Source organism: Panthera uncia (genome assembly GCF_023721935.1).
Source record: "Panthera uncia isolate 11264 chromosome C1 unlocalized genomic scaffold, Puncia_PCG_1.0 HiC_scaffold_3, whole genome shotgun sequence".
Classification (NCBI taxonomy): Eukaryota; Metazoa; Chordata; class Mammalia; order Carnivora; family Felidae; genus Panthera; species Panthera uncia.
The window spans coordinates 59,556,428-59,579,610 of record NW_026057584.1 but is presented as its reverse complement, the minus strand read 5'-3'; the positions used below and the strand labels follow the sequence as shown (position 1 = coordinate 59,579,610).

The 23,183-nt window shown below is 43.1% G+C and overlaps 1 protein-coding gene across 1 annotated transcript in view; it reads left to right on the top strand.

The window, feature by feature from the left end:
* RAPGEF4 (Rap guanine nucleotide exchange factor 4) overlaps positions 1-23,183 on the top strand; it is a 289,328-nt gene that overhangs the window by 141,322 nt on the left and 124,823 nt on the right. Inside the window, exon 5 of the mRNA XM_049615513.1 lies at positions 21,036-21,108. Within this exon, the coding sequence (XP_049471470.1) occupies positions 21,036-21,108 (73 nt within the window). The remainder of the gene's footprint in view (positions 1-21,035; positions 21,109-23,183) is intronic.

Sequence of the window (23,183 nt, the reverse complement as noted above, 5' to 3'; positions counted from 1 at the left end):
GAGAAAAACAGAAAATTAAAAATACCTTTATATTGAAAAATGCCCCATATATTGATAGCAACTCATTACATATTCATCTGTGCAGTCAACTTTATCAAGGTCCTACTCTTGGTCAGGCACCATGGGACAGGCTGGGGCTAGAAAGAGAAGTAAGGTGTGATTCCTGCCAAATAGGAGTGTATGGTCTACCAGAGAGAGATGATGCTAGAAATCTGCACAGGATATTATGAGAGCATGATGGCAGCAGTCAGTTGTTCATCCATGGTTAGGAGTTGTGAAGAATGAGCATGACCAGACAGGGGGAAGCTGAGCAAAGACACACTTGCCTAGAGGTGCAAGTCTCTCAGTCCTGGGGGGAGAACTGCAGGGGTTAGGGCACAGTCTGAGGTTCATTTAGAACCAAGAGATGAAAGCATCCACCTGATGTCCTGTGGGAAAGACAACGGAAGTTGGGGAGGGCTCAGGAGCATTCCTGAGCCATCATGAAACAGTAGTACTTTGCAAAGCACCTCCACAGATTGCTTGCTGCTTCTAACCATGGCAGTGGAGCACAAGGCTTTGTGACTCAGGATTCCAAGCTCTTTTTCTTTCTTCTTAATGTAATGACAACTTTATTTCTATTTTTTCAAAATGAGTTTCTTGATTTAGTTAGGTCCTCAGGGGCACAGGGTATTAGCCACTGTCCTGTTCTATATGATGCAGTTGGTCAGGGCAACCTTAACTTTCTTTGTCTTCTTCGGAAGAAAGGGCTCCAGGATTGCCTGAAAGGCTTGAAGCAATGTGAAGCCAAAGCACCTTTACTGAGACTGGAGTCCTTTCAGACATGATTGCTAAATCCTGTCAGCGTGCTTTTCACTTCCAAATGCACCTCCAGTGTCAGCCCCCACTCACTGAAACATTGATGTTTACAATGCTACAGTCTGGTCTTTCAGGTCCAAGCCAACAGGAGATTCCACCCAGATCCTTGGTAAAGATGCTATTTGAGAGTCCCTGCTTTACTTCATTATTATAAATACCTCTTTCACATTCTTGAATTCGAAGACACGAGAAATCAGAGAAAATGTCTCTGCACCCAAAGATGCATGGTGGGCTGGACCTGTCACAGTTGTCAGTTCTACGTAATTTCCAGGGTAATCAATCCATAGCCTCACCCATACACAGCTGCGTCACCTTTTTTTTTTTTTTTTCACTTTGTCCTATGTTTCCAGGAATCTGCTCACTGTGTTTTTTGGTGTGGAGTAGTCTGTAGAGAACATTAGAGTCTGAAGGGTTCCTATACAGATTTGTATAAAGACCTAAGTTCATTTACAACTTTATCCTGGATGGTTTCATGTAAAAATAGTCCCCTCACAGTGGTACGTGTCTAGCCCGCGATTCCGGGTTCTTCGCACTTTGCAATATTGCTTTCTTGTAATGACTTCCAAATTTTAAGCTCCCTTTTATTGCAAGGCTTACAGTACACTATCAGAGCTAAGCCTTATAAAAGTTCCAATTCTAGTTCTTACACTTTTCCTTCTTTCTCTTTTTATTCCAGGGAAAAGGGTTTAGTGGGAGACAGTAAAAAAGTTACTTCATTAAAAAAAAAAAAAAAAGTTTATTTTGGAAGCACATATAAGTGACTCTGTCCGGACAAATAGGAAAAACATGATACATTCATTTCAATCTGAATAGGAATTTAGTCTTCCACGAGCTGTTAGACTGGCTGCAAGAATGAGGATTTAATGAGAAGAGAAAACTCATCTGTGACTTTGTGATGAGCAGGTGCTGAAATCTGTCATTGCTTTGAGGGGGCATTTCAGAGAAATCCAGAATAATGGTATCAGTGTCTTGCCATCTGTTTTCTTATTCCACTTTGTACCAAACTTTTAAAACACATTCACTCTTGGGGCGCCTGGATGGCTCAGTCAGTTCGAGCTCTTGATTTCGGCTCAGGTCGTGATCTCATGGTTGTGAAATCAAGCCCTATGTCGGACTCCATGCTCAGCATGGAGCCTGCTTGGGATTCTCTCTCTCCCTCTCCCTCTGCCCTTCTTCCCCGCTTTCACTCTCATTCTGTCTCTCTCAATTACAAAAAAAATTTTTTTAAACACTCATTCTTACACAGGCGTTTGCACACACTATTTTGGCCTTTGAAGTGGGCAATGAATATTGCATAACAATTATCATAATATTGGACTTGAACTTTCTGCGTGTTCTTTGGCTGATTGGTGCTTTGTACATTGAGTAGTCTTCAAAGAATACCAAACAGAAGAACTGTGTTTTGAATTTTCTCTAAAGAGCTCCCTATAGCTTCTGGTATGTGAGGGAAGGTGGGAGAGAAGAATGATTTGTTGCTACTTTCTGGGTCTGTTTTAAATGCTCTCTGGTAGCATCCCTGCAGCCCTTTGCGTTCATGTTTTCTATTCTTTGTTTTTAATCTTTCTGAGACAATAGCTGGATTCTGCTTTTAGTGATTATTCTTGATTCCCGTCCTGTTATGAGCCATTCTGGTGGTGTGTGGTGTTTGGGGTCGTTGTTCTTTTTTTGTTGGTTTTTGTTGTTGTTGTTGTTGTTGTTGTTTTAGGCATGTGGCATGCTACTTTTCCATAGTATTTAATTAAAAGTTTGGCTTTTTGGAACTTGCCATTGGCAAACTGCTAGACAACTGAGCCAGTGGGTATTTGCAAGGAGTCTAAGATCCTGTGTGATCCTTGCAGTATCCCTATCCAAGGAGTGCTTTCTACCAACTCTGCTTTTGGGGAGAGTTCACGGTGCACCCTTCCCTTGAGATAAACTGCATGTGTTGATTTGTAACTTACATGAACAGGCCAAAAAAGACATATTTCCTGAGTTTTTGTTCACAATTTTATGTGCTTTTAATTATTACTAAAATGGCTTAATTTTAAACACAGCAGATCTACTTCTAACTTGGTTCTCTGAGATTGCCAATTTTGAATTTTATGCTGACATAATTTGTCCCAGAATTTATATGCTTGGGTCACCGAGGGCATTCAGAGATGATTATCTTATTTTTGTATATGGAAGGAAATGGTTGGGGAGAGGAGGAATAAAAATAACACTCCCTCCCCTCCACAAAAAAGAAAAAAAAAAACAACAAGAATTTGCCTTAAAGTCATTCAGAATGATTGGCTTGTCCAGATAATGAATTTATATGATATGCTATATATTTATGACAGTTTAAAAAAATTAATCCACTTTGGTCAAACTTCTCACATTTCCCATTGCCATGGTATTCTCTTCTATCAGATTTATTTTAGAAAATTATAGTGAAAATAGAGCCTTTTCTGGGAAATAACTCAGCACTGAGAAATAGACACCATTAAGACATTTTCTGAGAAATCAAAGTTTTAAACTTCTTTTTTAAATCCTCCATTTTTATGCCAGATTATGTGAACTGCTGAACTTCATACAGAACTTAACGAACAGTAAGTAAGAGAACAGAATCTAAGGAAGCTGTCAAGATTTATTAACCTTCTTCTTGAGGTCTTTGATTCAAAATGTCCTCATTGAGATAGCACAGAATGAAATTACCCAGTGAATGAAGCATTTTAGGATTTGTGAGAAAAGTTATCTTAATCAGTTTTTAATTTTTTTTTAAGATAACGTATTTTCAGGATAAATCATTATGGAACACTGAATTATAATCTACAAATTAGAATATAATTGTGCAATTTGTGTTTAATTCTCTTGTTCACATTTTATATTAGGCTTATTTCTTTGCAGTCTTACAGTATTGTGAGTTTTTTGTAAACAGCTATTTAAAGGCATTCACATAATCAAAATAATATTTATAGATATTCAAAAAATGATTAATCTTAGGATTGTGGCAAAGCAGAAAACCTTACCACATGGGTTTGCCACCCTCCCCCAACAAAAAATTCAAGTTCTGGTTAAGTTCCCTGAATGCGCATAGTGAAAATTAGTTTCCTTTGGAAAGATCATACAATTGAAAGACTAATTTAAATTAGGAGGGCACACCGGGCTTGGCAGAGGGCATTGTGAGAAAGCAAAGCGTAATTTTCTCCCAAACAAAGACAAGCTTGTTGGAGAGCATGCTTTATTGCCTGGAAATTCTATATATATGCAAAGTTGCTCATCAATTCACTGTTGGGTTTTATGTGCTTGGTTTCTCCTTTTGTTTGGAAAAATCAAATGCTGAAGAAAGTAGGCGTAGCTCTGCATGCTATAGGCACAGAGAAGCCTACGCACACCAGTTCTCCTGGTGTGCCGTGCTCCTGTGTGGGGAGCTGCCTGCGGGAGGGATGGTCAGACTTGGCTTCGTGCAGGTAAAATCAGGGTGTATGCTTCAGCAGAGCCTACCCAGAAGTTCCAGAAAATGACTCTTCTGCATCTTTTTTCTGATCCCTCCTTCTGGCAGCCAGGTGGATATATTCAGTGGGTTAGGTGCACATCCTGAAGTCCACATGGTGTTTTCTCTTTTTTAAACAGCTTTATTGAGACATAATTCACATACCATACAATTTGCCCACTTAAGGTGTACAATTCAATAGCTTTTAGCAGGTTGTGTAACCACCACCACAATCAATTTTAGAACATTTTTATCACCCCAAAAAGACAAACCACACCCCGGTTAGTGGTCTCTTGAGAACCAGACTGGGATAAATTAATTCAGCAAAACAAAGGTGAACACTCATTTCAATGGGAGGCTTTTAAATGAGAGTTATCTTTGGAATTTCCTTCTTCGCTGCATGTCTTAGCTTCCTGGCGTAGCAACGACATTCAATACTTAGAAATAGCATGTGTACAGAACTTCGCAGTGTGCCAAGGGTTGTGTGTCATACTTCAGGTGAGAGGCTTGACTGGCAGCATGACAAGACTGAGGGTGAGAGGCCCCCAGGTGGCTGACCTCGGGGAGAGGAGCTGTGTTATTTGGCAACATTAGAGGGCCAGGCCTACAGGCTGGAACCAGGGCATCTGAGCAACCTGCACATAAGCGTGTCGGGTCTGGTCTGGGAAAGTAGATGCAAGCTGAGAAGAGGGGTGTGGGTACCAGGAGGATTCCCATCCAGGAGTTGCGGGTTTGAGGGCCAAGCATCAAGGTGGAAGATCCTCAAAGCAGGAGGCAAAGAACTGAAAGGGAGGTGGAGATCATGGTAAACATCAAGATGGGGATTAGGTCCGCTCTGGAGGAAGGAGGAGCTGGCATGGACACAGGAGAGCCAGGAAGAAGTGTCATGGAGCTGCCGAATCCTGCACCCTGTGAACACATCCTGCTGGCCAGCACTGGTATCACCCAGACCAGCACCCCTTTGCTCTATTGGAATAGCGCTGGTTCTTCCTTTCTTCTCTGCAACATCTCTCCCACCCCCTTCCCTTCCTCGGGCCTGCCTCACTCTGTGGGCCCATTTAGACAGTCTCTGGTCAACATACTCTCTTAGACTCAAATCCTTCCCTTTGGCCAGCTCCTTCCTTACACCCACAGATGAGATGAAGAGTCACTTGGCCAGACATTTCAGTTTCCTGGGATGCAGACAGGCTGGAGCAGCCCACTTCTGCTTGAAGGAGAGAGCAGGGGACAAGCCAGAATGTCATCACTTGGAGGGGTTGGGGGGTGGGTGGAGAAGGGTTAGACAAGATCCGCCTGGGAGCTGGGGTCCAGACTTAGAGTCACTCACCTGGCTGCTTCCCTCCTGGGCTGTCCCCATGTCTGTCCTTAATGGTGTCGTTTTCAGCTTGACACTTTCACTGAAAGAAGGAGAATCCTTTTTGTCTGGATTAGCTGCATACCGTCCAGGAAAGCAGTTGGCAATATTTCCTTTCCCTGTGAGGCTGCTAAAAAAATTTTTAATAAGGTACTCCTCTACTCCCTAAAGTTTTCTCTTCTCAACATTGTTCCACCTCTCTGATGCAATATGCTATACTTTCCCCCCAAAGTTTAAACACAAAGTTTAAACACTATATTCAATAGATGTGATACTTAAGCTATAGATGTATTGATTTGGAGGAAAAGGTAATATTATTTTTAAAACATCAGGAATTTTATTTAAACCTGCAATAAAATCAAGACTATCTCTGTGTGTTACAAATATTGGAAAGCACACATTCGTGTTTTATGGTTTGGGTTTTCATAATCATTGTACACTTGTATCATCTTGTTTAGATTTTTGTGTTGACTGATAGAAAGGTTGTTTCTTTCCTTCTAGCACCATAGAGATCATTTATAGGAAAGTCCAATGTAGGCATATTCTGACTGCAGAATTGACATTTGAAGTTGAGTTTCTAGATTGCAGAAAAATCTGTTTGGGTGTGTGATCAAAGGTTAATCTGAATGGAGCAGTTAGACTGTTCAGCTCTGTTAACATTGGAGATGGGACATCCAGTGTCCTTGGTCCTCATGGAAGCCAGAATGCACTTCCCAGAAAACCTGGTTACAAAAGCTGTAAGGGCAGTGGCCAACAATCAGAATGACTACTAAAAGGGCTTAGAAAATTCCAATTTGATAGAGGATGGCATTGAGACCCAAGGGATCCTCTGGTCTGGTGAGTGGGGCCTGGGGAAAGTTTTGCCAACAGTGAGAGTGAAAAATATTTGTCACAGCAGGCAGTATTTCAGGCCAGAACTAGCAGTGGAAGGGACAAGAGGTAGCCCTTAGGGAGGAGAGGCAGACAAGGGCAAGGCAGGCTGTGGACTGCATTGAGGGCCAGCAAAATACAAACAAACAAACATATACTCATTGAGGAGTAAAGGCCAAAGCCCAGGTATGGGGGCCATGTGAGGTGGGATTAGGGGAAGGCTGTGGCTTTGTAGCTCTGGGGTGCTGTCCTTCCACCCTCTTGCACCCCTCTCCCCACATGCCAGGTACGTGGACACATGACACCCAGGGGCAGCGCTGGCCCTTCCCAGCCAGTGGGGACAGAGTTTCCGCTCTGATAAGGACTAGCTGCAGAAGCAGAGGTTGTTGGACCTATGAAATGCAGGCAGAGCCTGTGAGTTGGGGAAGGCAGACGTTGACAGGATAAATGCATTAAGAGTAATCCTTTTGGGGCATCTGGGTGGCTCAGTCAGTTAAGCATCTGACTTCAGCTCAGGTCATGATCTCGCGGTTCGTGAGTTCAAACCCTGCGTCGGACTCTGTGCTGACAGCTCAGAGCCTGGAGCCTGCTTGGGATTCTGTGTTTCTGTCTCTCTCTGCCCCTCCCCGCCGCCAAAAGTAAATAAACACTAAAAAAAGAGAGTAATCCTTTCAAGTTTCAACTCCCAACTCCTTTTCATTTTTTGGTAACTTATAATTTTGATGTAATTTAAAGTATACCCAGAAAAGTTGGAAGGGTAATATAAAGAACTCTCCTAGACTCGACTGCACTTCTGCCTCTTGTTTTGGCGTGCTCCCTCTTTCTCCCTCTCTATTTTTTTTTTTTTTTGAATCATTTGTAAGTTGAGAAGTTGTACTCCTTTACTCCTAAATACTAAATATTTCAGGGCATCTTTCTTTAGAACAAGAACAATTTCTTCTATAACCACAACACAATTATCAAAAGCTGTAAATCTGTTTCCTTTTAACAGTAATACTCAAACACCATCTTAATATTTTACAATTCCTGTTCTATTCTTCTTAAGCTGACAGAGACTGAAATTAAATTTCTTTTTTCTTCTGACAGCGTTAGGGGAGAGAACACACACATTTTTTTCTTCAGCTGTATCACATGGCAAGCCTTTGCCAAGGTTACAGATACATAGTTGGCACTCAGTGGAGTTACAACATAATGACACCAATTAGATAAAGCCATCGGAGAGATCAAAGAAATTTTCTGAGTGATAGGCTTGCATATTTGTTTGCTTGGAATTAAATTTTTACAGTGCTCTCTCATTTTCATGAATATAGCTGAAATCTCCACTTGATAACACCCTTATGTATGATCTTTATCTTTTTGCTTTACATTCAGGGAAGGTATTTTGATTCAATAAATTTTCCAGATTTCCCCCAGTTGGGTTAAATGAAGAAGTGGGCAAAAAAAATGAGGTGTCTAACAAAAAAGCAATGGGGAAGTGTGTTGTGATAGCAAAAGCCACCCAAAATACATTAATAGAGAAAGAGAGAAAGAAAAAGGATAAAACATCACGTACCATATGATCTCATTTGTTTATCAAACCAATTGATAAGAAGATAGATAGATACGTGTATTGATAGATATTGGTGTGTGTGGAAACATTCTGGAAGTTACAGAAGAAGTGAGTGTCAGCAGTGATTAGCTTGACAGTGGGACTGGGTAAGTCATTAGTAGGTGGAGGGTAAGGAAGGGAGAGGATTATTTTTTTCATTTTGTACACCTTGTAGTTCAGTTTTTTATCATGTGTTCTTATTTTATAGAAGTAAAATTTATTTTTGTGAATTTGTATAAAGGGAAGGAGGGTAGGATGTAAGGAGAGACAGGAAGGGAAAAAGAGAGAGAGAAGAGTAGTTAGTACAAAGCCAAAAGGCAAACTTATTAAAAAATGATAGGCCTTAGAAGTAACGGCAATAGGCGGAATTACGAAAAAAAATGTTGGATATGTAAAATGAATCATTCTCTACCTTCAGCTATTTATATATAGCTGCCAGTTTTTCCAGCAAGATTTATGCATGGGTCTCTTAAAACTACATTTTCACTAATGAGTGTGTTTTGGCACTAATTCTGGTGGAGCAGACGGGTCACTCTGTCCCCCTGTACTTCCTTTTAACTTACAAAATTGATCAGTGTCATAGATTTTGATGAGTTAAGTTTAGGTTTTGTTTTTATCAGCATCAACATGCTCCCACTGTCCCTTCTCTGAAAGCAAGAAGCTGATTCATAAAGAGCCAACAAACATCACAGAGATACTTGACCACGTACGTCATACAATTCTAAGTGGCTTCTTTCATCATATCTTCCAGTCATTAGATTTGTTTTTGTAGATCTCCATGCATTAGACAGTTTTTTCCTCCAAGCCTTAGTTTTTTTAAATGGAAATGCACCCCTTAAGCAGAATCAGTGTGAGAAAAAATCATGATGTAGAGGGAATAGGAACCAATATTTATTGTTTGCCCAGGCTGTCAGAGCTTCACACGGGTTGTCTCATTCAGTCCTTCCATCAACCGTGAGGGGTATATGGTAATATGTCTGGTTTATTATTGAGGAACCGAACCTCAGAGCGGAAATTCTGTCAGTAATTCATTCACTCAACAAATATTCGCTGAAAGCCTGCTATGTCGCAGGTCCTGTGCTCAGTTCTAAGTATGCAATGAGAGAGAACATAGATGTGGTCCCTGCCCTCTTGGTCTGTAGTGGAACAGAGGAGAATGGCATTAAGGCAGCACACATACAGTACATAACCTCAGATTACTTGGGCACACCAGTAAAAGACATGATGGCAAAGACATGATACCAGGAGAGGAGTCACAAGAGACTAACATAAACTGGGGGCTCAGGGAAGGCCATTCTGAAGAGACCATGGGTCAGCACAGGTGAGCAGATGTTGGCAGGGTCAATGGTGGGAAGCAGGAGATATAGGAGGCCTGAGGGGAAAGCTCAGTGTGCTAGAGCATCTGAAAGGAGCCAGTATGGCTGGGGAAGAGTGTGGGAGCTGAGACTGGAGGGGAGGCGGGGGCTGGCTTGTGTCAGCTCACAAGTCTGTTAGCATCAGCGGAGGTTTGCAGAACTGGGACGAAGCCCCACATTTGCCTGAATCTTAAAGCTTGTGTCCCCCCACCTCTTTCAGCCCTGCCCACTCCCATACCCCCTCAGACATATGGCATTATACTGTTCTCTTTCACCCTATTTTCCAGAATGGCTAAAGCACTGCCTCCATTATTGACACCTCCTAGTATTCCTACGAGGAGATGTGGGGCCTCATCTGTTAGGTGAGGATAGAGAGGGGACTACAGAAAGTGTGGGGCCTGGGTGAGGCCCCCGAGTTCACACTCTGTAGGAGAAACAGAGTTCAGATTATCTAAAGTAGAGAATTGATAGAAACCAGGAATCACTCAAAGGATTCAAGGCATATAATATTGCATGATGATTAGAAGCTTCCACAACCACACACCTATATGACCGTGATTCCCAGATGTATTCAGTAGGGATATATTGGATTTGGATTGATAAGGATGCTGTAAGGTTGTTTATGGCAGCTTGAAGCAGAAATAATAGAAATGATGATAATGAAGGGGGATGAAGAAAGTAAGTGCAAACAATGTGCATGGGCGGAAATGCTGCAGGAGTTGGGTCTGAATCAATGTAGACAGTCTCCAAAAGTCGAGAGTGGTTGAAGCTGAGAAGTACCCAACTCCAGGCTATTGAGTTCCAGCAGGGTACAAAACAGATAAAAGTCACTGTCCTTGTATAGTTTCCCTTCTAGTGATCAATGTGCCTGCATATGGCAAAAGCTGGTACTAAACGCCCACTAGAGGTTATAGGGTAGGACTGAAGTTGAGGAGATAGGATAGGTGAGTTATGTATGGATGCTTCTAGAAAAACTTGCTCAGAATAGAACCAAAGAAATTCTTAGTTCCTAGGCTCCAGTGGTTTCAGATTTTGAGAGATGAAGCCAGAAACTTAAACGTCTCTAACGTGGGAAGTTCAGATATCTACTTGCGGCAGAAAGTCTTCCTGCCTCCTCTTCTTAGTCCATTTGGGCTGCTATTACAAAACCGGTGTGGCTTGTAAACAACAGAAATTTATTTCTCACAGTCCTGGAAGCTGGAAGTCTGAGGTCAAAGTGCCACGTGGTACTTCTCATTGTGACCTCCATTGGCAGCAGGGATGGGGGAGTCTGTGGGGCCTCAGAAGAGCATTGACCCCATTTGTGAGGGCTCCACCCTTATGACTTAAGAGCCCCCACAAAGTCCCCCCACCATCACGTTAGGTGTTAGGATTTCAACTTAGGAATTTGGGTGGTGGGGGGATACATCCAGACCACAGCACCCATTGAATTACTATTTACTATCTCCCTCTTGCTCTGTCTACTCCCCTATGTGTGGTATATTGTAGACCCAGAAAGCAAAAGCAAAATGTTGGTAGTTTGCTCTAATGGGATGACAGTCATAGGCTGTTACTGTGAAATGATCCTTTATTTTAGGTTTTTAAATGATCAGTGCATCCTAATGCTGTATGATCAACATTTAAGCACTTTCTTGGAATTTGCATGTTTCCATGATATATGTATTACTGATAGTCTTGTTAGTTTCGTAAGTGCTGGGCTTGATTGTTCTAATTCAGAGTAACTATATTAATATCCACCACCCTTAAAGAGTCATATGCTTAAATAAAATGTCAACCAACTGTTTTTTCTATAAACAAGGAGGCAGAGGCTATTTTTTCAACATGCATAGTCACACTTATACATTAGATGGAGTAGGTACAGCCTCAGTGAAAAGAGAGCTATGAGAATGGACTATGCAATAATAGCTCCACAGCAGAGTATTTTATGATTCATTTAAGTAGCACTGACCTACTGTGTGTGTCTTGCTTTCAATTTGTGTTTCCCTAAGAGAAACTCACGGCTAATTTAATTACTCAAATATGCAGAGCATGCACTAACTTAAATTATAATCATTCCAGTGAGCCCCCAGAAATCCCCAAACTTTTTAGTCATATTAAAAGTATAGATGTGTTGAGACACCTGAGTGACTCAGTTGGTTAAGCATCTGGCTTCGGCTTAGGTCATGATCTCATGGTTCATGGGTTCGAGTCCCACATCAGGTTCTGTGCTGACAGCCCAGAGCCTAGAGCCTGCTTCGGATTCTGTGTCTCCCTCTCTCTCTGCCCCTCCCCTGCTCTCACTCTGCTCTCTCTCATAAATAAACATTAAAAAAAAGATTTGGAGAGACGCCTGGGTGGCTCAGTCAGTTAAGCGTCCAGCTTCGGCTCAGGTCATGAACCACAGCTCATGGGTTTGAGCCCCGCGTTGGGCTCTGTGCTGACAGCTCAGAGCCTGAAGCCTGCTTCATATTCTGTCTCTGTCTCTCTCTCTCTGCCCCTCCCCTGCTTGTGCACTCCCTCTCTCTCTCTCTCAAATATAAATAAACATTTTTAAAAAATTGAAAAAAATATTTGGAAAAAACAAAGTATAGAAGTGTTGAATGTGCTTGAACAAGAAATCTGAGCCTTTAAGGTCATTGACCGTAGGTAGTTGGAGATTGCCTCACCCCTAGGAATGAAGTACCTTTACCCCCTACTTCACATCTCCTTCTCTTGCCTCTCCTCCAAGTTCACTTTCAGGTCTGTCTCTCCCTTAAGCGCCCAATGCCTTCCTTGTTTTCCCATGAAAAACATTCTCCAGGCAGCAGCCAAAATGATCTTTTAGAGACACCTATCTGTTCTTGTCATTTCTCTACTTAAACTACTCTGTGTGGTATAAGGGTGCTGTTCAGAATCCTCACTGTGACCTGAAAGGCCTTACCTGTTCAGTCCCTGCACTGCTCAGCCTCACTGCCTTCCCCTCTCCCCAGCCCCCTGTCCTGACTCTCTGTCCCACCTGGCCTGGTCTCTTAATATCACACCTGTTCCCCCTCTACCTGGAGGGCTGTTGTTCTCCATGCCCCCTGCGCCTTAACCCCCAAGCCTCCTCAGCCTCAGATTCTGTGTCTGTGTCCTAACTCTGTAATCTGAATTTGCCCCACCCTTTACCATCCACCAGTGGGAGAGAGAATTTCAAACAGGTGCGTTTTTTTTAAAGTTTATTTATTTTTGACAGAGAGAGAGAGAGATAGAGCATGAGTGGGGGAGGGGCAGAGAGAGAGAGGGAGACACAGAATCGGAAAGCACAGAATCGGAGAGCCCGACGTGGGGCTCAAACCCACAGACCGCGAGATCATGACCTGGGCCAAAGTCGGACGCTCAACCGACTGAGCCATCCAGGTGCCCCCAAACAGGTGCGTTTTGAGTGAGACTTTATTTGCTTGCCTGCAGGGTCATCTTGCTTGGGCTTTAGCCTAGCACTCTAAATGACTCAGGGTTGGAAATTTTCTCTATTAGGACTATCGTTGTGATTATCACACTCCAAACTACTGCTCTTGGCAAGTTAGTCGTGAATTAAAAATGGCCAGGAGTTGGCAAGCAGAATTTTGCTTCCATTTAGAAATATCTATCTTAGGACCAAAGGATATAATTAAATATCATTGAAGACATGGTGATGGAAGTTCTTTGAGTCCTATTATGCGAATGCTATAGAAATCGAGAAACAGGGAAACAAAATAACTTGGCATAAGAGGTAAACTCAGTCCAGCCAGTGATCTGCTGTGGGAGAAGCAATAACAGCTTTAAAAGGGTAAACAGAAAAATTCTGCTTGAAGGTTTCCATTTACAACTGCTTTGCTTTTCCCCTTCTTTCCTGTTCTTCCTATGTTTGAGAATCCTCTAGCTCTCTGAGATTTTAGAGCAATGTGCCATGGCCAATTTCACATCACATATTGCACACAATACAGAAGTCATGAAAAATTCTTACCAAGAAACCGAAAACAGGGGGCCTAAACGTTAGATCCCTATTGTAAGCTCCTTTCCCAAATACTCCTAATGCTTTCAGAGAAAGTACAGGTAATTTGTTTGTCATTACATTTTACAAACTCGGCTTTACTAGGTTGTCAGAACCCAGTGCAGATGTAATGAGTGGGATGTTATGACAGGATATATAGCCTCAGACCCCCAGAGTGGCCCTCTTCTATTCTGCCCCAATCCTGGCCCCATCCACACACACCTCTACCATGAGCTCCTATTAGTGCTTTCCTGTTCAGAACACATCCCCCTCCCCCGGGTGTTCACAGCAATGCCTATCAGTCATCCTTATGACTTCCTGTTTTTAATGCTTTTCTAGCACTGATATCCCAGCCTAAGGATGCTACTTGTGCTCTCTCTGCAACCTGATGATCTCCTAGGCAGAGGGGCGGGGGGACAGAGGGACTGTTGCTGGGAAAGGATGTGCCCAGCATCTCGGCCTAGCTGCTTCTGGCCAGGCAGGAGTGTAGTGACAGTCCTGTACCGCCCTGGCCCCCCCCGTGCTAGCAGCCTGGGTAGGTCGCGGCAGCAGGCAGCAGCTGGCAGACCCTCAGACAAGGCCTCACAGTGTGTCAGGAAGACCTTCACCTCCAGGGTTGGGAATCATACTCCACTAGGACCCCATTTTCTCTTGTCTAGGACCCTAGTGGGTCCAGCTAGGGTTCAAGCTGCCAGACTTTCTTTATTCTCTGTTAGTCCTGCTTTGTAAACTGAGACATGGCTCTGTTATGCCTCCTCCCCCAGCAGATGCCACTCCACTTTTGTATTCTGGCTCCTGGACTACAGCTGGCTCATACAGAGCCTTTGTGCAAACTAGAAAAAGAAGTTGCCCTAGCTCTGGATGGGAGCAGCACCGGCCTGGGACTCAAGGCTTACAGAGCAGAGCTGGGTTTACTCCCTGACCCCCTTCCACCGGGTGGTTCTACCTGCTTTCCAGTCAGCTTTCTTCAGTGAGGGGGCCATGAGTTGGCTGAGAGACAAACCAGAGTTTAACCTGAGACTGTCATCTTTTGTGTCTTCTTCAAAATATTAGTGTAGCTTGGTGCGCCTGGGTGGCTCAGTTGGTTGAGCATCTGACTCTTGATTTCAGCTTAGGTCCTGATCCCAGTGTTGTGGGATCTAGCCCCACGTTGGGCTCCACACTGAACGTGGAGCCTGCTTGGGATTCTCTCTGTCTCCCTCTGCCCCTCTTCCCGCCTCGTGCTTTCTCTCTCTTTCAAATAAAAAATTTTTTAAATACATATTCATGTAGCCTTTAGCACATCTCCACCTGGATTTAGAGACAGGCATCTGACCTCACAAGCCCCAGGATGCTATACCCCTCACACTGCCTTCCCTCTTCCCTCTGTTCTCAGCCACAGATACTTATGTGACTTCATAAACTGGCCAGTTGTAAGTTACAGATTAATTTTTTTAAAATATACTCAGAACAAACTGAGGGTTGATGGGGGTGGGGGAGAGGGGAAAATGGGTGATGGGCATTGAGGAGGGCACCTGTTGGGATGAGCACTGGGTGTTGTATGGAAACCAATTTGACAATAAATTATATTTATATAAAAAAATAAAACACAAAAATAAAAAATACTCTTTGACTATAAAACAGTTCTGATGGCTAAAAGGCTTTACTTATTTTTGTGAAATTATTTTTGGGCTTACTGTCTTGTGCCCTTTCTTTCTTCTTGGACAGTTTTACCATGTGGGTATAAAAATAGGCAGTATACTATAAAATTATTTAAGAAAGTCTATTATTTAAATTCCTATTTCTCCACAGCCCTATTTAGCAGACCGGTCAATAGATGTATTATAGGTCTTTACATTATGTATATCCACATCCTCAGTAATGTGAAATTGTCATGAAGAGAATGTTCTTTGCTAAAGCTGAACGGTATCTGCTTGGGAAGCATATCAAATATAGTGTGATTATCTTGATTAATCCTTGGTTGCATTGTTGTTGTCGTTGTTGTTGTCGTTGTTGTTGTTGTTGCTGTTAGCAGCAGCAGCAAGTATTTATTAAGTGCCTAATATGCGCTGGGCACTTTTATAGATTTTATTTCATATCCTCCCAATGGTCCTGAAAGATGAGACTCTTCACCCAGGCAACTGAAGTAACCAACTTCCTCAAGTTTACACAGGTAGCATGTGGTAGGATCAGAATTAAGACCTGGTTCTTGTATGATTCCGATGTCTGCGTGCTTTTCATAACATCAGAGGTTCTTGGTTTTTTCCACTGAAGTTCTCCAAATGCAGAGGAAATCAATACATACTGCCAGGGGTCTAGACCCTTTGTAGCTAGAAGTAGCCAGCAGCAAGCTCAAAATTTCTTTGATGTCTCATGCTTTAATCTTTAAAATTTATGCAAATTTAGCTTTCTACTCCATAATATAAAAGTATAAAAGTAATCCTTTAAACTACTTGACATAGAATAAAATGTAAGCTCCAGGAAGAGCTTCTGTTAACCCCTCTCGCACCCCCTTTTGCCCTGCTGTGTTCCATTCCAGAGCTCTGTACACCTTTTGAGACGGTCCACAATGCACTGTGGTGCATCTCTGTTAAATTCTCAGTACCAATTTTGTTGATAAACCTTTCAGGTACAGAGCAACCTGTCACTCGGCCAATTCTCAACCATAGGAGTCTTTCTAACAGAGTGTAGAATCCTTAATACCTCGTAGACAAATCCTAAATTGGTCTTTGTTGATTCTTTACAGAGATCTTTGAGTGACATCTCTGGCTGAAAGTTCAGGGATTAGTCTTGTGATTTGTAAACTTTTATTTTTTAGAAGCGAAAGTCATCTTTCAGATGAAATTGCTTTTAGAACTCTAATTTATAAAACAGTTACAAGGGAAGACACTCTAGTTGCCATAGGGGCTGAGGTTTTGTTTGCATGGTACGCTTGCCTGAGGGTCCTCCAACCCACCAGAGTTCTTCCCAAGGAACCCTTGATCTAATTTAGAGCACCCACTTTATGGAGGATATTGAAGTCAGAGAGCTCAGAAGACTTGTCAGATTGACCCAGATGACTAGTGACAAAGCCAGGAGCAGATCCTAAGAACGAGTCCTACCGAATTCTTCTAAGACCCTGGAAGACCCTTGTGGTTCTCTTGTCATGTGAATAACTGATTTCCTAACTGCCCTCAGAGTTCATGCAGGGCTAGGGAGTGGGAACTGTTGAACAATCCTCCAGCTAGGGCCCTTACACAGTGAGGATCTGTGTCTGTGGCAGTTAAAGGTGTAGCTCTTTCCCAGGTGCATGTGGTGATTTTAAAATGATTGAGTGATGGTGGAAGCCTAAAAAAATACAATACAATACAATACAATACAATACAATACAATACAATAAAATGATTGAGTGAGGGCATTTCAATTATTGATGTGTTAGAATGTGTTGGGGTCCAGGGAAAGGTTTTGCAGGGAGAGGTCAACCGGGGCCCCAGGAGGACATTGTCAAGGGACTGAACTGGGCCACTGCACACCCCCAGCAGCCAGGGTGTGGGAGGCATGTGCGAGTGACGTTGAGTAAACACCATAAACACCATGTTCCAGAGGTGCTGGGTCACCTCTGGAGAGCTGCTGACTCAGGTTAAAGCTGACCTTGTGCTGACTTTCATATGGGAGTCTTGGTGAATTCCCTTCAGTTTCAGTCTGTTACTCAGAAAGCATGGCATGGCTTTAAACATCTATGAAGAGACCAACCACCCCACAATCTAGGTTTACTAATCCATTCATCTCTCGTTTTTCAATTCATCACTTGAGCACCAATAAGCGCGATAAAAGGTAGCCCATTTCCGCACCCTGGGGAATCCTCCATTTCCCCACTCTGAAAGATTTTATAGTCAAAGCGAATTATTCCCAACTCCACATGTTTAAGAGAGAAGGGCTGTCTGCTCATTCCACTGCCGTCGTTATCCCTTTCTGTATGCCACTGCAAGCCAGCGCCGCCAGTCTGGCCCCAGGCAGACAGCCACAGTGGGTGATGAACAGGGAAAACTAAGTCCCTCTCCCATGTGACCTTCAGCCACCTAGATCTCTTTCCCAGAGGCAGTCGTTCATACTACTTTCTTGTGTATGTGTCCAGAGATAGGCTATGCATTTACAAATCCTTATAAATATTCACATATGCACATGTATTCATTTATCCTCACAGAATGGTAGCATACAGTGCTGTGTTTCACCTTTTTTAAATTTCACAATATATTGTGGAGATCATTCTTTTTTTTTTTTTTTAGTGTTTATTTTTTGAGAGGGAGAGAGACAGAGCATGAGCAAGGGAAGGGCAGCAAGAGAGGGAGACACAGAATCCAAAGCAGGATCCAGGCTCCGAGCTGTCGGCACAGAGCCCGACGCGGGGCCCGAACTCACGAACTGTGAAATCATGACCTGAGCTGAAGTCAGACGCTTAACCGACTGAGCCCCCCGTGCACCCCTGGAGACTATTCTATATCAGCAGGTAGTGCTGCTTCGTTCATGGCTGCATAATATTCCAACATCATCTATTCATCAGGAAATAACCCATCTTTACTTATCAGGAAGTAGCCCAGGTGCCATCTACTTGTGGACATCTGAGTTATTTTCTGTTTGAGGCTGTTATTTTGTCTGCTATTACCAACAGATATGCCTGTCTGCCTATGTATTCAGGTATTTCAGGAGGTCCTATTTCTGCCCTCTAAGGGAGGGTCTTTCCTCAAAGGAAATACAGATTTTTAAATGTGATGGATGCTTCCAAACTGCCTTCCTCTGAGGTTGCATCATTTTACATTCCCGTAAGCAATGTCTGAGATCACCAATTGTACGTTAGTAAATTTTTTGAAGCTTTGCCAAGTCTGACAAGTAAAAAAGGACATGGCACTCTGTAGTTTTAATGTGCCTTTCTGTCGTGAATGAGGTTCAGCATCTTTTCAGACGACAGGTTCTTTTGTAGACTGTTTTTTAAGTGGTGCTTGGAAGATGACATGCTGCCCAAAGACCAAGCTGTATGCAGATTATATGCAAATCATTTAGGAGTCCCAATTTTCTGGCACAGGTTTTATTTCCGTGAGCTGTTTTTATCCTGATTGGTATAGAGTGCTCTGCACTATGCTACACAAGAAATCAATTTCCCTGATTATGCAGATGTTTTCTAAAAAGTGTCCCATCAATTTTGAAAGGCTGGCTTCTTATGTGTAGGTATTAATATTTCAACCCTGTTTTTGCAATCTTCACTATGCCAAAAGTTGTTCTACTAAGACCAATATTGTCTTATTAAAGTACTTTATAAATTCAATTCAGCAATGACATTTATGAAACATAAATTTGAACATCAAATGGATATTATGGAAATGTTACATTTCTTAGTTGTGATAGTGACATTGTAGTTTTGTTTGATGTATCTGAAATATTTATGGATCAAATGATATGATATCTGGGATTTGCTTCAAAATAATTCTGGAAAGGGCAGGTGGATAGGAGTGTAGAGGAAACAACATTGGTCATGAGTTAATAATTATTGAGGCTAGATGTTAGGTATGTGTTATTCTGTTTTTATATATGTTTGAAATTCTCCATAAAATTTCTAAAATTCGACAGATAAGTGTTTAGTTCATATTAGGCGTAAGCCATGGTGCTCTATGTTGCAGGAGATTCATATTAGGCATAAGCCATGGTGCTCTATGTTGCAGGAGATAGACACTTCATAAGTGCAAAGGGCCCATCTACTTATTTTCTGCAGGAAGCCCAGTGCCTGGGACATTGTCTGCACATAGTAGGTGTTTAATGCATGCATGTCCTGAAAACTAGCCCACCTTCTGCTCTCCAGAGGGTTGTTCTATTTTCTGTTACCAGGAGCAACAGCCATAATGATGTGCTCCATGAACGAACAAGCAACAGACCAAGTGCTATGGAGCTGAAAGAAGGCAAAGGCCTGTTCACTTAGGGGTCAGGGGGTGCTTCCGTGGAGCTCATGGGAACTGGCATAGAGGTGCCTGAGACAAAGAACATCCGCTGCATCCGAAACAACATTTATAAGCAAAGCAGATTGCTCCTTTAACTTAACATGGATTATTTCTTTTAAGAGCCTGGTAAGGAGTTGCTAACAATAAGAAGAACTCAAAAGGCTGTGGGGGGGGGGGGTCACAAAACCTTCTTAGAACACATACCAGTCCCCATCTGCTCTCTGTGAGCCTGTTTTGTTCGGAGTCCAGCATAATATCATGCCCAGAAATGTGTTTAATCAGTGCTCTCTCATGAGGAAGAAGAGTGGATGGTGTCATAAGAAAGAAGAGAATCAGAACTGAGAAGCTATCAAAGGAAATGTCAGGAATTCAGGGTGATAGATTAGTCCTGTGGGTATGTTTGAGTGATTAGTTAACTCAGAGGCAGGGAAAATCGTGATTTTTAATGTTTGCATGCAGGTGTTAGTATAGTTGCTTCAGAGTGAGAAGAAAAAAGGATTAAAAAAAAGAAAAAAAGCTAGTCACATCTTGACTAGAAGAAGGCTCTTTTGAGAAATCATCAATGTTACATTACAAACACCATTCACATCTACCAAATGGGCCAGATGGTTGCTCAAACACTGCATGTCGCCAGCTGCCCATTGCTACAGATGAAGGCTTTTCTGCTGACGTCTGTGTAACCCACAAACACATTATAGAGTGTTGATTCTTTTGATGCCATTTAACACTTATGTGTCATCATAATTATAAACCATAAATATACATGACACCATGCAATAAATAAAATTGCCTGGCTTTCATTCTGAGAGGGGAGGAGGCTGTATTTATTACCTGAGAAGACAGGATGTCTAATGTCTATTTTCCATTCTTTGTAAATGTCATCCCTCTCTCAGTGGATGGTCTAAAAGGCTTTCTGCTCACCAAGCCTTATTCCTTCAAAACAGCACAGACTCTGGGGGCTCATCGATGTCACTGAGCCCCAGGTTTTAAGGCATGCCTGGACCAAAAGCCAGGGGATTCAATTCAGAGGAATCCAAATAGTCCTAAATGAAGTCAAACCATTCTATTTGACAACATACCGAAAGTTCTATAGGGGTCACATAACGGGCAGGTGTACAGAGTAAAAGAAGCAGGTAAATGGAAGCGAATCAGCTTCTTTCAAAACTGACGTTTTCCAGAGATGCGTTTCTTTTTACTTTGAAAGAAAGCTGATTCAGTACCATTCACCTATTAAGAAGGCAGCACAATTATTTGTATCTGCATCTATAAAAACCAAGTGTCTGTGCCTTCCACAAAAACCCAAGCATGTGTTTGCTGGAGTGAGAAGCAGGGCAAGAGGTGGAGGGAGGGTAGAAGCCCATGCAGTTGGGTTAGTCAGTAACGAGTACTTAAATGAACTGGCTGGGATGGTACCCCTGCCTGGGCCGGGGGCAGGGGGCACTTTCTGTCTCATCCAGGAAGACCTCTTATAACACAGCATCTTTATTTTAGACCACGGATCCCAGACAGCACGTTTCATGGCTCTATAAATACTCGAGTCAGATGCTTCCTGACACCCAACATTTCTGCTTTTTATTGTGTAAATAAATGAATGCCCCACGTGAGTCAATATCTGTGCATTGAGTTGACAATTTTGTCTTTCAGAAATATCGACAGTACATGGCAGGACTGCTGGCTCCTCCTTATGGTGTTATGGAAACGGGCTCTAACAATGACAGTAAGTGAAAAATGTGAACATTTTGCCTCTAAAAGTCCGTTGTGCGTTATGCGTTTTTATGTGACAAAAAATATGTCCTACACCAGCGTGACAGAGTAAGTCATCAGACTCTCGTGTGGCTAAACAGACTTGCCAGCCTACACTTGAGTCATTTTTAAAAACTGTTAATACGATATTATTTTGTGGTCTGACCTGCTAGAAGGAGGTGTGCTTTGGTACCAGATGGAACTTCATACTTCAAACGCTTTCCCAAAATCTCTTCATTTTATGGTGAATTCTAGTGTTTCTGTGCTCTTTGTAAAACGGGATTTATGAATTGTGTTTGTCTCAGCCACATCTAGACACCTGAGAGCCCCACCTCTTTTTGTTTTGATGCTCTTGGTCAAGGAGAGAAGCAGCGTGAGTCATTATTTATTCTTTGTAAATCACGGCCTCTTTAAATTCCAGGCCTTTGATGCGACCAGTCTCTGGCTGATCACAAAAAACGGGAAGTTTTTCTCTGTGGTACTTTCTTCTCATGAGTGTCCACTAGACTCAAAGAAGTCCTGAGTCTGTCTGTTCCCGCGTGTTGGGAGCACATCTTGAGCGCTTGTCACTGGCCCTGGGAGTTGCTCGTTGCCGAGTCCCCTTATTCGAACAGCCCTCGAGCCTATACGGGTGGCAAGGTGCCCAGGACTGAGGTTTTTGGAGCTGTGGTACTTCAACAGCTAGACAGCGAGATGAACCAGGCAGAGCCTCCACGCCGCGGTCTTCTTTGTTGTTGTTGTTGTTGTTGTTGTTGTTGTTGTTGTCGTTGTTGTTGTTGAAGTAGGCTTCACACACCCAGTGCAGAGCCCAACGTGGGGCTTGAACTTAAGACCCTGAAATCAAGACCTGAGCTGGGATCAAAAGCCGGACACTTAACCGACTGAGCGGCCCAGGCGCCCCCCACACCAGGGTCTTCTGAGCGACAGTCACCCTTCAAATCCTCTCTGTAGCTCCTCCAGTCCCCACTGACTGCCAGCCTTGTCACTCTCAGGTGATCCCCCTCCCCGCTTGACCAAGATCGTAAGGGGACTTCCTCACATTCCTCGCCCTCCATGTCACAGTTCCTGTGTAGCCTCTGCCCTGTCTCTGTTTCTCTTTTGTCCTTGGGGTGGGGAGCGAGCAGGAAGACAAGGGCTCTCTTTCCTTTCCTTTCTTCCCCTGTGCTTGATTTTTCTTTCCTGGCTGAGGTAAGGATGACTGGCTCATGAGGAGTCCTCCAGTTGAAATCCTAGCTGTGCTGTCTCCTATCTGTGTGACCTCAGGCAAGGCACTTAACCTCTCTGTGCCTCGGTTTCCTCACAAGATTGTTGGGAGGATTAAAGGAAGCAAAACACATCAGGTGTTTAGCGGGTGCCAGGCATAGAGTAAGCACCCAAGTGATGTGAGCTATTGTTTCCTCACCCCCAGTCACTCTTCAGCCCCTAGATTCTGGCTTCTGCCCCACACCTCTGGACTCAAACCATCTAAAATCTCCAGCGACCAGCCAACACCAGACTCTGTCGTTAACATTCCCCATCGCTCTGACTTTGAGTAAGACTTTCCCTGTTCAGATTCCATTCTCCCTCGGTCCCCAGGCTCCACCACATCATCCTGGTTTTCTGGTATCTTGCTGGCCACTTGGCATCTTGTCTCTTTCACAGGTACTTCTTCCTCTCAGCTAGAAGTTTGGGTCCCACCCAAGAGTCCACTCTTGACTGTTTTTCTCTTTTGTTCTCTATACTTTCCCCATGACCATCCTTTCTTACAGTGGATGCAGACTTCCCGAGCCAATACCTCTGGTTGATTGTTTCTGTGGTGGCCTAGCTTTCCAAACGACTGCTGGTTCCCTTTCCACCTGGATGTTCTGCTGGCCTCTTAATGTCACAGTGTCAGTAACAGAACACATCCCGATTCCCACAAAACCCATCCCTTGTCCTGAAAGCCACATTTCCATTCCCATCTGCACTGTTCTCCTCCCATTCCAGGCTCTGAACCTCAACCATTTTGGAGTCCTCCCTTCTGTCACCTGTATGCACTGAGGTTAATCCCCCATCCTGTCCTTTGCTCCT